The 14,894-nt window shown below is 35.1% G+C and overlaps 1 protein-coding gene across 2 annotated transcripts in view; it reads left to right on the plus strand.

The window, feature by feature from the left end:
- The window catches only part of PDS5A (PDS5 cohesin associated factor A), a 74,426-nt gene that overhangs the window by 40,359 nt on the left and 19,173 nt on the right, over window positions 1–14,894 (plus strand). For both annotated transcript variants that reach the window (XM_088524760.1, XM_088524761.1), the window contains exons 10-19: window positions 337–431; window positions 1,319–1,464; window positions 5,618–5,769; window positions 9,087–9,200; window positions 10,614–10,695; window positions 11,472–11,520; window positions 11,640–11,779; window positions 11,991–12,106; window positions 12,774–12,879; window positions 14,366–14,526. In XM_088524760.1, coding sequence (XP_088380886.1) covers window positions 337–431; window positions 1,319–1,464; window positions 5,618–5,769; window positions 9,087–9,200; window positions 10,614–10,695; window positions 11,472–11,520; window positions 11,640–11,779; window positions 11,991–12,106; window positions 12,774–12,879; window positions 14,366–14,526 — 1,161 coding nt within the window. The remainder of the gene's footprint in view (window positions 1–336; window positions 432–1,318; window positions 1,465–5,617; window positions 5,770–9,086; window positions 9,201–10,613; window positions 10,696–11,471; window positions 11,521–11,639; window positions 11,780–11,990; window positions 12,107–12,773; window positions 12,880–14,365; window positions 14,527–14,894) is intronic.

Consider the following 14,894-nt stretch of genomic DNA (forward strand, 5'->3'; position numbering starts at 1 on the left):
TCCATATGTGTAAATATCTACCAATAGTCTCCACAGTCTATATAGAATTATGTTCAAAAGTTGATGGATGAAGTCCGTTGGGTCACTATTTCACACAGCAAGTTCATCCTTTCGTTTTTGTCTTTCTTAGTTTCACAAGAAATAGTATACAACTTTTTGTATGTTTGAGATATATTGTGGAGATTAATTGCAAATATTTCTTTTGTAATATTTTGCCTTCTAAAAGTGTTTTAATGGGTAATGAGACTTATTATCAACATATGTTACTACATAGAGAATAATCTTGATTTGCAAGGCTAATGAAAAATTAACCTTTGCCATCATCTTTCCCTCTAGGTTCAATGATATCCATGTCCCTGTGAGATTAGAGAGTGTGAAATTTGCCAGTCACTGTTTAATGAACCATCCAGACTTAGCAAAAGACCTCACTGGTAAGATACTGATATGAGGGATTAGAATAATTTGAGAAATGAATAAGGAAGAATGTCATTATTTCTGTACATAACAGTATAGTTCTAAAATACATGAGGACCAAGTTGAATGCTGGGTAGAAGAGCTAACTAATGAGCAGTGGCCTTTTGCTGAAGACAAGTGCTAGTTATTAGGCAGAGGAGAGAGTGCGGCATTGCCTGGACTTCTTAAGACTGAGAGTCTTGTAAAGATAGCTTTTAGAGGCTATCTGTGGGGGAATGGGTCTAAAAGTACTGCCACATCCTAGCAAAACTTTTGGCCTATCAAAGCAAGTGTTTATGAAACATACTGTTTTTTCGGTTTTTTGTTTTTGTTTTTTTTCCCACATTGATATGTTCGCTAGTAATCTCTTCCACTGACTTTAGAAAATGGCACCATGCTTCTCTAAAACGTGGAGTGATGTTGTTGGAGTCAACATCATTCTAATTATGATTTGAATTTCAGCTTTAGCTGAGAATATTGTTCTTTTTCAATGTAAACTAATCCTCAGAGACTTTCAGTATTTTTAATTTATTATTTACATTATTGTATCCTCGGGAATAAGAGTGTCTTCTTGCTCATTTTGTAATATTTTCAGTATATTCTAAACAGTTTTATTACACTTCATTACTTCTTGCAAACTGATTGAAAAAGCCATTCACTTTTATAATCCTTAAATATTTAAAGTTACCTAAGATATCTTTTAATATTTAATGTGAAAAATGCTAGAAGAACAGATGTTTCTTTGAAGCAATTCCATGCTTAATAGATTATATTGTTTAGGATAGGTATGGCTGGCAACTATTTGGAATTTGAAAGGCGTCATATCTACAAAAAGAAAGCTAATTTACTCATTCTTTCTGATTAGAATATTTGAAGGTTAGGTCACACGACCCAGAGGAAGCCATTCGACATGATGTTATTGTTACAATTATTACTGCGGGCAAGAGAGATCTCTCTTTAGTCAATGACCAGCTGCTTGGCTTTGTAAGGGAAAGAACGCTAGACAAAAGGGTAAGTTTTAATATTTTATTTTGGTAGTATCTGCATCTAATACAAATGGTAAAAGCAAAAACAAAACAAAACAAAAAAAAAACCCAACCCCATCAAAAGAGAGAATCTTAGAGTTGATTCTAGAGTGCTGTGGCAAAAATCATTTTCTTATCAGAGCATCTTAATGAACATACCATATTATGAAGACACCAGTATACATGTTATCAAGGAAGTAAGATTATTGTTTTGTGAGAGATGCTGTCATATTGTAAGAATATAAGAATAGCTGTATAGATTTAGACTGATATTCCCTGTAGCCCAGTGTAATTCTCACAGTGGTCAATTCTGGCTTCCAGCAATTTGTGATCTAAGGATTTCTTAAATCTGTTTGATCGTGTTCGTCATAGCTTTTGATGGAACTTTCTTCTGTGAATTTATCAAGTTGTTTCTTGAAACTGTACTTTGTAAGTGTCCGACATCTGCATCAGTAAGTTCAAATTTAATGAATGTGTGGAACAAGTAACAAGTGGTCCCATCAGTAGTTTCACTTTGTTGGGAAAACCAGCCATTCTTTTTTTGTACATTTTTTCCTATGTTTTAGTTAGTTGACAACAAGATTTTCATTTTAAGTTCCTCCATGTGAAACTTTGCTGGATTTTTTTTTTAAATCCACATGCATTTTACTGTCATTCTTGTGAATCTGATTTTTTGCTGTTAGGTATGACTTCTTCTATATAAATTGTAATGATTTAGCAATAATGTTATTTTTCTTCAGTGCCTGTTGCTGTTTTGTTTCAGCCTCTCTGCTTTTTAAAGTCAGGTGTAGTCAGTAGTGCGTTACTCTTCATCCCATTTCTAAAAATACAGTTTCACACTTGCCACTTCCTATTCCTTCAGTTTCATAAACTACGTGACAGATCGCAATAACAGAACATTTTGTATTTGATGCATCATCTCTGAGTTCCTGTAAAAGTCATGGATGGGCTTAAGAAGTCATTTGGTCTTAATGATTCTGTTACCACTCATCTTATTGATTTGTGCTAAAACATAAAATGACACTTTCATTTAAGAAACTCATCAGGCTTCCCCATAGAATAAACCTTGGTCATGCTCCAGTGCTAGAAGCAGTCTAGGACGGCTTCCTGATTCTAAAGTCTTTGGTAAAGGTGTTTAATTAGTAATTTGGTTCTCAGATTTAGCTATCGGTAATTTGGTTCTCAGATTATTGCCATACTTTATCAGGGATTTCAAGGATGAACATTCAGTTTACTAGAATTTGTGGTCTTTACTGTTCAAACTCTTTTGGTTGTGGCAGATGATGTTTTAATAGCACACTTTGCTGTGTAAAGATATTTATCTTTTAGTTCCTATTTGATAGGAGATAGCTTTTTCCCATAAATCACGTAATTCTAGGTAGCCTCTCTAATTCTTTTTTTGATGTTGGTCCTCTTTTTAGATGAGGTGGTGTCTGTAATTGAATCACTTCTCACCACAATTTTCACCTAGTCAGGAAGGAATGATTGGTACTGTATCTACCACATAGTATATCTGCCCTCCTTTAGCCTCTCACCATCCGTGGCAAGAGGTTGGTAGCACAGCTGTAATAATGGCTTTTACAGTGGCAGGGTTTTTCACTTCCATTTTCACCATGGCCTTGTGGTGCTCATTAATGCTCCTCGTGTGTGTGTTTGATTTCATGATTCCTCATCAGTCGTAGGTTTGATGATAGGTTGCATGGCAAGAGGACAGGTGCCTTTTTGGAAGCTCATCAGCAAAGAATGATTTCACCTTGGTGACGCTTCTCTTATAAAAATCTCTGGAGATATCTTTAATGAAACCCTATCCTGAGGAAAAGGGAAAATTAAGAAATTAAGGATCAACTGGAAATGACTATAAAAGGGTACTTAGCAATTTGAAGTAGACCTGAAGAATATAGCATGCCTTTGTAAATATCATTAAATTGTATTGTAGTGAATATCAGGTGGTTGTAAACTTTCATCATTTCAGTTCTTTTTTTTTTTTTTTTTTTTTTTTTTTTCAAATTGGAAGGGGGCATTAATACATCCTTGTAACTGCCTGCTTATTTTCTATATAAGACTTTCTCAGTAGAAGACATAGTGCATTATGCAGTTATTCTTCAGCTTTAAGATCTTGGTGGTCTTCTGCCAACTATACTAACCTCTCATAGTCAGATCCCCATTTGACAAATGTACTACAAACTTGCATGTGTTGTCTCTTCACCAGTTTGACCTCATCTAATTCTTACGGGGCCTGCAGTTGTGGGTCAAATATGTGTAGATTTTACCATAAAAAGGAGTATTTCTCAGAAAGGTGCTGAGGTAAAATGCTCATTGTTTTAACTGGTTATTTTCATGTCAGATCAGTGCTGCCTTTGTCTTTCATAAAACAATATGTAATATTTTATAAATACTCTAAATTGTGCAAACTGATACCCTGTTTAGCTAATTTTTTATGCTGACCGTATTAGTAAGAGAAGACTCTTGATTTAGTCTGTGTGGGTATTTGTGTAATGGTTACAGCTATTTCAAACAAACAAAACAGCAAAAAACTACAGTTTTCAAATCCATCCTTTTTGCCCCAGTTAGCAAAGTAGCTCTGTGAGTAGATATTTGCCAAAACCTGGAATTTTGCTTTGGAGTACAGTTCCTAAAGTTTCTTGAGAATCTTTACGGACTTGGATCATTTTAGATATTTTCAGGAAATGAGGAGAGAGGAAAAAAAAAAAAAACAACTTTTAATCCGTGAAGGGATTTCTTCCCTCAAAAGCTCTTGCCAGTTTACAGGAAGGGAACTACCTTATTTTTTTTAAGGTAGTTTCATCTTATAGTCATATATGCATAATACTAATGTTTTTGGTGATGCTATCTGAAAATAATACAGTGAAAAGAGAACAGAATTTAAAAGGCTTGCTTGCAGTGAATTTTACCCAGTGCAAGCAGGAAACAGTGGGTGCAAGGATTGTAAGAGCAGAGATGTAGCAAACATGGCTCTCTTCTTGCACTTTTAAGAAAAGTCACTCAGAAGAAGTATTAAGAACTCCTGTGCAACATCTCATTCAGCATTGCTAAAATTACTCTTCAGTTTAATAAGACTTAGAAAATTACACACAATGTGAGCATTAGTATCTACCTTTGTATTTAATAAGGTTAATTATTTTGATCTTTGTCAACCCTTGGAGTTCAAGTTCATACCTAGCTGTGATCTGGAAGAAACTGTCTCTTGCAGTCTGAGATCTATGCATTTTTCTTGGACAGTGAGGGAAAAGAAGCTTTTTCTGTGAGACTTCCTATGTGAATCATTCAGCTGAAAAAAAAAAAGTCTTTAAAAGAATTTAAATTGGTGAAAGTTTATAAAACTGGAAGCATATTCAGCACACTGTTCTGTCTAAATGAATCCTTTATCTATTCTGGTATATTTTCTTCCACATATAAACATAAAGAGATTAAGGAACATGCCTGTTAACATGTGTTTAATTTGGGGCCATTTCCTCTTTATACTAGTGGGTAAGATCTCTGACCCCTACCAGAAGCAAGGATTAGAAACTGGGAACTCCATGTATGGTAGCTGCAGTCAGTCATTATCCACTTTGAGTCCTGCATGGAGTCTCCAGGGCTTCAGCAAAAAGGGTGTCTCCTGCTTCTCCCAGGAGGTGGCCTAATGTTCAAGTTCTGGCAAGCTAAGATAGGCCTTAGACCCAGATCTCCTGCATTTGGACAAGCCTGTTAACTGTGAAGGTGTTGGGCAAAAAAGAGTTGCCACCTCTGTTTCATGCCTCTCTCAGAACAGGTATCAGTGCCCCAGAATAACCTGATTTAAGGAGGATTATGTTCAGACATGTGTGTTAAGATGTACTTATATATTTTTTATACTGACCAGGTCCAAGCTTTTCTTTATTCAGCAAAAGGGAATACTGGTTCCTCTGCAGAGATACTACTCACTGCATACAGTAGAGAGGAAAAATACCTTATTTAAGCTTTATGAATTCTATTTAGGTGTTCAAAAAGGCATTTTTCAGCTTTTTGCAATGCCTAAGCTTAGGTCAGAATATGACTGTTTTGTCTTTCAGTCATCTACATCTTTACTGTATTTTGTATGTTTGATGTTTACTTAGCAAAACCACCCTCCTTTCTCCTTTTATTTCTTCCTTCTCCAGTGGCGAGTGAGGAAAGAAGCTATGATGGGTCTTGCACAGCTGTACAAGAAGTACTGTCTTCATGCCGAGGCTGGAAAAGATGCTGCAGAGAAAGTGAGCTGGATAAAGGATAAACTTTTGCACATATATTATCAAAATAGCATTGATGACAAGTGAGTCAACTTAAGCATTCCTAATTTTAATTGTGTAGTGATAAGAGATATTCTGAAAATGAAAAATGATAAAGGAAAAATAAATGAAAATACAAGAGGTATGTCCAGTGATGTCCTTATCACATGTTTTTGTAGTTTTAAGTATGATATATTTGATAATCATTGAAGTGTATGTTAAGATCCAGATGGTTACATTATTTGTGTATTAGTCTATATACTGCTAGAACTAGATCTGTGATGGTGCTAAATTGCTATTAACTAGCTACTGCATAGGAAAAATATCAAATTTGGCTTTTGCTACACTAATTTCTTATTTTCTAATACTGTCTAGAAACTTGCATGTTAAAATTAATCAAATTTCTGTGAGTGTTGTGCATGCACACTCTGCCGTGATATCTCATTTTGCAATGCCACATACAGTGTGACTCTTCAGGTAGAATGAAAGCCATAGAAATATCAGAAATAGTTCCTCTATTGTCTGGTCTTCTATGTTTTCCCTTTTAATTTTTGAACCACCCATTGGCCTAGACAGAAGTGTTTTGACCAAGGTGTTAGGAGGTCAGGGTTTTCGGCTCTCTGTTAATCTATGCCTTTCACAAGGAAGGCCAAGTTATGAGATGACACAAAGGTGGAGTTTCAGCCTACATTTTTAATACAGCCTACCCAGAATTCTGCCATTTCTCATAACAATTCTCAGCATCCTGCCTATATAACCTGCTGCTTCAGTGTGTTGCGAGATCTTAGCTCCTAGTCCAAATGGACTAATAACTTCAGATATCAGTAATTATAGCTAATTCTTTTGGATAATGTCACACTGTTGAGGTGAGGACTAACTTGGTTCATATTGCTGATTCTGCTTGGGCCACAGTTGCATATTTATTTAATTATCATCTTAAGAAAGGGAAAAAAAAGCAAAATAGAGTTATAAAATTGTATACACAAAAGTCGCGCTGAAAGAATGCTGACTGTCGAATACTGACAACTGTCGAATACTGACAACCCACCTAGTTTATACAAAGCTGATTCTAAATATATATGTATATTATCTATCTATATATACATATATGCATCAAACATACTTTCAACTGCATTTTGAGATTCCTGTTTTTTTTTCTAGTGCATTTATGTCTTATTCAGCATACAAGCTGATACCGAATAGGGAACGAGTGTAAGTTTTATAGTGATTGTAGCAGATGTTTTTAATATTCCTGCTTACTGAAAATGCAGAACAGTGCAAAGGAAATGAGGCCAAAGCTTTCAAGGAAAGACTGTGTCATCTAAGCTGAGTTTCTTTCTCTAAAATGATTTCTTCTGAGGACGTGGTTAAGCCATTTAAAGCCATATTTTTCCTGAAAAACTAGTGCACACGGATTTTTGCTGTTGTTGTTATTGTTTGTTTTATTTTTGTTGTTCTTCTAGTTTAGGACCCTAAATTTTACTCTGAATTATGCTGTTTTTTAAGATTGACAATGAAGTCCATGTTCAGTCATGCTGTCAGGTTGTTTTCTCCGTGCATTTTGACTTTATCATTGCTAGAATTAGGAAGTGAGCACTTTAGTGCCTGGAGAGCTGTAGAAATGCTGTCATCTCTCACTCAGCCAACCAGCCTTTGCACACACACACACAGACACACACACACACACACACGTGAACTAGCCAAACCCATCCGGCTTTTCCCCCATGCTGGGTGATGTGGATATAAAGTAGCAGCAAGCAGCGGGCTGTTCCTGGGAGTGTTTTCCATTGTGTGTGTGCAGTAACACTAGTTCTGTTGAAGGGTAAGAGCCCAGTATCACACACACAATACTGTGTTCAGGCTTAAAGTGGAGCAGAACAAATCCTATCTAAACACCCTTAACCCCGTCACTAACTACTGTTTCTGTTATTGATGGGCCTGTGCGATCAAGTCTGAGAACCTGCAGCCATAAAACCAGTTGTCAGCTGCGTGCCCGGGATTTTTCATGTTTTGCAGCAAATGCACAGAGAATGATGTGAAATAACAGCACTTCCAACACTGCCCTGTTACCTGCTGCTGAAACGCGAGCTGGCAATGAACACTTAGTGACTTTCCTCAGGAGAAATATTTCCTGTTCATAAATCCTTACCCTGACCTACAGGGATGGGGAGGCATGATGCACTCTCACCTTTTAGACTAACAGCATTTTTGGAAAAGGTATCTGTACTGACATAGGCTAAAGCTATATTCATGAATAGTAAGTTATTTTGATATTTCTTATCTCCTATTCCATTGAAGAAAGTGATGATGGAGGATAGAACCTCCTGAGGTTTAAAGTTTTCTCCCCCAGATAGTCTAGTTTTTGGAGTTATCAGTAATCAGATGTATATTTAAAGGAAGGAAGCCAAATTTTAGGTGTCTTGAGTTGTATTCATATGCATGACCATCCTTCTGTTCTTCTGTTTGGTCCCTTGGAGTTTCTCTGAGCAGAGATAAGGTCCTTCTGACCTTGCTCTGCCTTCTACAGGGTGCTGCCCGGCACTCCCTAGCATAGTAGGAATCTTTGTAAAGAAAGTCTGGAAATTCAAGCACGCAAAATATTTGTCCATCAGTTTTAAATTGTGTGACTGGACATCCCAAACAGTTTTTTTTTTGTTGGTATAAATTAATGCCTGAATTTCAGGGCTTTTTCTGTTTTTAAGTAGAAGGACTGTATAGTCATATTTTGTCATATATTTTATGTAAAAATGTGAATTCTTGTTGTTCAGAAAAAAAGAGAGGAATTGGAAAATTTCTCTGCTTGCTTTGTAGTCATTTAGTTGCCCCCTTTTTTTTCTTTTGTGGCTTGCGTTTTGGTGTTTCTTGGTCTCTCCTTTTTAGTGCTTATTTTTAGCTTTTGTATTAGAATGATCAGTAATTTCAAATGTTTTGCTTTTTTTCAAGTACATTTTTATTTTAAATTTTTCCTCTACGATACTTTAATTTTTACCATTTTCTATTTGTATTCTTGTATTCATTACTTATGCTTTTTGCTGTCTATGTCCCTTTTTCCTGTGTGTGAGACTGGACAAAAAAAAACTTCCAAAAGCCAAAAGAAAAGAAAAAAACAAGGTTTACGCATCGTTTCAGGAAAATAAGAAAGGACATGGAAGAGCTCTCAGGAAGAGGCATTTCTTGCTAATCTTTCTACTGTCAGTGAAAGGGATTTTTGCAACTGAGAGAAAGGCCATTAATTTTCTTTCTCTTCTCTGCTGAAAAATCTAGTTTCAATAAATTCTGATATACCTTGTTCCTCCAGCTTATCTGAAAGATGTCAGTGCTTTTGGAAATGTAGAGATCCTTATCTCTTCTTTTGCTGCAGATTACTGGTAGAGAAAATTTTTGCTCAGTATCTCGTCCCCCACAATTTGGAAACTGAAGAGAGAATGAAGTGCTTGTACTATTTGTATGCTAGCTTGGATCCAAATGCTGTCAAGTGAGTATAGTTGGTATTTAGCAAATATTTATGTCTTTTCCAGCCTTTTCCTATGACCTGCGTAGTCCCTGTATAGCTTCCATCTATATAATCTGTCAAAGATTTGGTTCTAGCCTAATCATTTACCAGCTCTTAGTTCATCCGCCTCTGGAACCCTGTTTGCTTGTAAGAAATTACATTACTAGGTTACCACTTGTGGTACATGGTTATTCTGTTATTCACATAGCTTACTATGTGAATAACCTACGTTGTTATCATTTCAGTAAGATTATGAATAATTGATGCTCAGTGTTATTTGCAAGTATTTCAAAATATTTTCTTCAACTGCATCAGTTTTTAGATACTGACTTTACTTAAACAACAAGACACCTCAATATTTGGAGAGTGATTTTAAAGTTTTGTTCATCTGCATTGTTTACATTGGGTTTTATATCAAAATTAATATGTGTTTTGTTTAAAATTGTCTATGTCATTGCAAAAATTGAAATTTAATGGGTAAGGAAATATGCTTCAGCAATAAGGAAAGGTCAGCTTACTAACATTTTCCAGGGTTTTAATCATGACAGTTCTTTTTCTTGTATATTTATCTTATGAACAAGTGTTCAGCACATATGTTCAGGGGTGCATTTGAATTTGTACTTGCCATTCTTGACTAAGTCCAGGCAGAATTGGAAGTGCCCAAGTGATGACTTCTAGATTTGCTCAGTGCCAGGATCCATAACTGAAATCTTTGTGACCGTGGCCTGGATGTTATGGTGAAAATATTTTTGAGATAACTGGGCAATTGCAAGGCATATTGTGGATGTCCTGCATATATGGAATTGTTATACATAGGTATGCAAGCAGGTTATGCTTGTTGTAGCTGGCCGGTGGGAATCAGTACGAAATACTGTAGTCCTGGCACTTTGGTGACTTAATGACTGAATTGTCTCTCAAGTGCGCTAGTATCTTTTATACTTACTATTTTAAAGAAATAGTAATAAAGGAAATAATGTTTGGCAGGACTGCAATTAAAGGATTAGTTTAGATGGTAGTGCAGAGGGATAGGAAATTTGGCATAAGTCCAACTTCAGAGATTTTTATTTTTAAACTGAAATATTCCCTCGAAGACTTAATAGAAGTTGTGAAGCTGTGCTAAGATAATGGAATGGTCTGGTTGTTACATCACAGATACAAGTTTTATGGAAAATATTTAATATTTATAGAAGTGTTTTGAGTTTACAATTCTTTTTTTTTTTTTTTTTATTTGAAGGGAAAAAAAATCTGTTCCACCTTGATTAGAGCAGTGCTATTTTTGATACTAGAACCAGTTGTTGTACTTGTAAATAAGTAATCTCTTTTACTAATATATTTAGCGTATTCTTGTAACATATAAATGATTAAGTTTTTTTTTCTGATTTTACTCTTTTGCAGAGCATTGAATGAGATGTGGAAGTGCCAGAACATGCTAAGGAGTCACGTGCGAGAATTACTAGACTTGCATAAGCAGCCCACTGTACGGTTTAGAAAATAATAATACCTTATCTTATGGGCCTGTTACACATTTACATATTTTATATTATAGTGTTTGCTTTGTGCTTAGCACTCTGTAGTGTATGGGAGGGGGTTATTTTTTTGTTTCTTTTTTTAGTATGTTGACAGTATTGCATTTTCATTAAATTCCTTTCAGTAGTGTTTTGTGGCCTTCCTGTGCTTACCACATGATTTTACCAATGAGTAATTTTGATAGGAGTTAAGAAAATTCCAAGGTTGTTCAGTTTTCTTTTGCTTTGTTTTTGACAGACTTTCCTTAATTCTCATGATATATTTTGGTGCTTTCAAGTGCAATATTGTATAACATAAGGCAAATCTTTTAGTGGGATTAAAACCAGCAGTTTTTAAGTATTTATACTGAAATGTTGCTTGTAAGTGTATCTTCAAACTGGCAGAAACTTTAAGTGGAAGTGTGTGGTTGGTAGGCTTGCTTTTTGTGGGGGGTTTTTTGAGTTTTTTTTTCTTTCAGCATCACACAAATGATTTTTAATTGTCGTGTGTTAGTGGGTTTTTGCAATTCTTTGCTATTTTAAATTTTTCTCCCTTTTTTTGTATGTACCAGCTGTTAATGTTTCTATTATACTATTCTACTGTTTAGTCTTAAAGCAAAACCAAAATAGTCAAATTACAGAGTAAAACAAACTGCTGCAGAAGAACTAACAGATCAGCTTAAAAGTGTGATTTGTGAGGAGGTGTCACTGATCTTCTCTTTGTTTTTGTTTTTGCTGCTGTTCTCAGTCAGAAGCAAACAGTGCTGCCATGTTTGGAAAGCTGATGACCATAGCAAGTGAGTGTTAAAGTTCTGTCAACCATTACTACAGCATTCCTGGAAATTGTATTTCTCTGAATGCTGGCATAGTGAACTGGCAAATTTGTCTTACATTTGCATTGTGTTTAATCATGTAGAAAACCTTCCAGATCCTGGAAAAGCACAAGATTTTGTGAAGAAATTCAATCAGGTTCTGGGTGATGATGAGAAACTTCGGTCCCAGCTTGAACTTTTAATTAGCCCTACATGTTCATGTAAACAGGCAGACATCTGTGTGGTAAGGAAATGGAAAAGCAAACTTTTATGCCTTGAATATTTGCACTTTAAACAGTTGTTCAGAGTTAAAGGTCTCTTTTTTTATGTAATTTTATATATTTCTTATTTTCATAAAAGATCTTTTTTGGTTAATATTTTTTTTGCTTATTCAAGGTGTGTAAAAAGTAATTAAAATTAGTGTAATTCTTGCTTGTAATCTAACATTCTTGTAGAGAGAGATAGCCCGGAAACTTGCAAATCCAAAGCAGCCAACAAATCCTTTTTTGGAAATGGTCAAATTTCTCTTGGAAAGAATTGCTCCTGTACATATTGACTCAGAAGCCATTAGGTATGTTCAGAAAGATCATGATAATTTTTGAATGATTATAAAGATGGTTTAAATAAGGAGAGGGAAAAAAAAAAAAAAAGATTTACGTGGGGTTTAGTTTAGTCTGCCATAGCAGTAGTTATAATTTTTTTTCAAATCGTTTCCATAGTTGTCTTCATTTTCAAATGTCTGGAAAGTGAATTTAACTTTTGATACTTTGTAATGGTAAGTCTGTAAATGATTTTAAAAATATCAAAGTTATTCATGATTACATTGTTATTTGTGGGACTTAAAGTGAAAATGAGAGTAGATTTCACATAGCTAACTTACACATAGTTTTCCATACAAGTGTTGAATTAATTATTCTTTGTGGGATTGTTTGGGAATGTTTGAATATTTGGATTTTCTGTGAGACTTGCCTGGCAACCTGGTTATGTATAAAACTCATGAAAATATATAGTGATCTGGATGCTGCCAACATGTCTTGTTTTTAAAAGAGCTAAATTTTCCAGTGACTTAAGTTGGAAGTATAGGAATGTAGCAGAATAGCTTCACAAAAGCAATAGACTATCACCATGACTTATTGTCAAAATGATATAATCTTGCTCATATTGCTAGCCTTAATATTGCACTTTCTCAGGTCCATTTATATTCTTTTGTTGTTTGTGTTTTTTATCTTGTGTTATAGTGCACTAGTAAAATTGATGAATAAATCAATAGAGGGGACAGCTGATGATGAAGAGGAGGGTGTAAGTCCTGATACTGCTATTCGTGCAGGACTTGAACTTCTCAAGGTAATCTTCATTAATGTAGCTATATATATTGTAATGGAAGAAAGAAATGTAGTGTGATTAATGTTAACATGTTTTTTTACTAGTTATTAGCTTGATAACGTCTATTTTAGTGTATAAAAAGTTTTGATTATTATTATTTGTTTTGAAAGAGAATCAGTGGCTTTTGGAAGGAATATATTTTGAAAAAGGTTGTGTACACACATTACACAACTTTCATTAAAGCAGAAAGTGGTTTTTCCTTTAAGAAAGTCTTATCAAAGAGGTGCAGAGCTAAAGCGAGAGGAAGAGAAATGGGGATATTAGAGCCATGGTTTGGGGCCTATATGGTGCTGGAAGGAAAAGCAAATGGGCTCAAAAGTCAAGTTATGTACAGCAAAAGGAACTTGTATTCTCAGTGGTGATGAGCAGTGACTGGCTTAGAGGAAAAAAGAATCATTTGGAATATCTGGAAAACATCTGTGATGGGTTCCAGTATCTAATGCAATGTAAACTCTAATCTGTAACGAAGAGGGCAGTATAAAATCAAGGGCAGTGTAGAGGGGAAGGTTACCTAATTAACGTGAGTTTCTTCTGAAGTAAGAGTGAACGAGTTGCAGTTTATGAAGGCATATCCCACCAAATTTGGCAGTGGATATCAATATGGTAGAAACAGTTCTAAAGTAGTACACGTAGTAGTAGTGTCCATTTGCTAATGTTGCTCAGAAGAGAATGCTGCCATGGTTGAAGATTTTGTAGCTGTGGTGTGGATACCTTTGAAAATGTTATTTCACAAACAAGTATTTACCTGAGAAGTAAGCAACTCTGAAAAATCCAGATCAGATAAATCCAAAAATACACAGCATTTATCATTATTCTCCCTGCTTTATGTCATCTGAACTTGACAATACTTAATATAGTTTTGCTTTGGGATACACTTTTGTTCTCTCTTGTCCAACCTTGAATCTTTACATGCTTAGATCGTTTGACACATTTTATGTATATAAGAGTATGTTAGATATCATTAGCTTTAGATGAATATGATGGAAATCTGTGCCTTGTTTACATTGATGCCTTAAGCTTCTTGACTTCCTTTCTGCTCAGGAACTAAAGATTCTGGAGAAATTAATATTTAAGTAAATTAATTTAAATTGTAAAATGTTCCTAAATAGATTGGAATATAAATAAAAACTCCTGAGTACATGTTCATTTGTTTAAATGGTCAAATAATGTAGGGTTTTATAAAATATTTGGAAGAGGGAGGACCTGAAGAACAAGGCATAGAAAAAGGTGTTTGAAAATGCCTATAGCCTTCTCCAAAATGCAGTTATTTAATATAATCTCTCATGAGCATGCAGTAGCTTTTTATGTTGTGTGTGTATATGTTATTATACGTTATTTTATTTGTGTGTATGTTATTTATGTTAATGCTCACAAACAGCCATCATTTTGGTTTTCCAGTGATTTTTTTTTCTGTGAATAAAATGCTTGTTTTAACATGTATCTGCAGGTTTTGTCCTTTACACATCCTACCTCGTTCCACTCTGCAGAGACCTACGAGTCCCTGCTGCAGTGCCTCAGGATGGAAGATGATAAGGTAGCTGAGGCAGCCATACAGATTTTCAGAAACACGGGTCACAAAATAGAAACAGACCTGCCACAGATAAGATCGTGAGTGTGTTTCTGTGCATGTTGCTTTCCATGTGTGAACTCCTGCCTCCGGATCGTCTATTCAATGTGTTGCCTCTAAATTTATAAATATGAATGTCTCCCATCATTTTGTATTCCTTCGCTACTTTCTGTCTGTTCATTTTTAAGCTCTGTGCTCTTTCAGTTTTGTGCATTTATTGAAGATGTTATATCCTTAAAAATCTCCTTCTGATAGACACATTAAACAACAGTGTAGCCTGTTTCCCAGGTTACAAAATAAGCAACAACAAAATATGGTGAAGATTTAATTTCTTGGCATCATTTCTGCTCATAATCTGTCCTTCACACAATTTTTCCTATCTCTGTGAGGAATTAAAATATAGTCTCTG

The sequence above is a fragment of the Tinamus guttatus genome, unplaced genomic scaffold (assembly GCF_059628265.1).
Source record: "Tinamus guttatus ecotype Peru unplaced genomic scaffold, ASM5962826v1 Tinamus_guttatus_pri_ptg000213l, whole genome shotgun sequence".
NCBI classification, from domain to species: Eukaryota; Metazoa; Chordata; class Aves; order Tinamiformes; family Tinamidae; genus Tinamus; species Tinamus guttatus.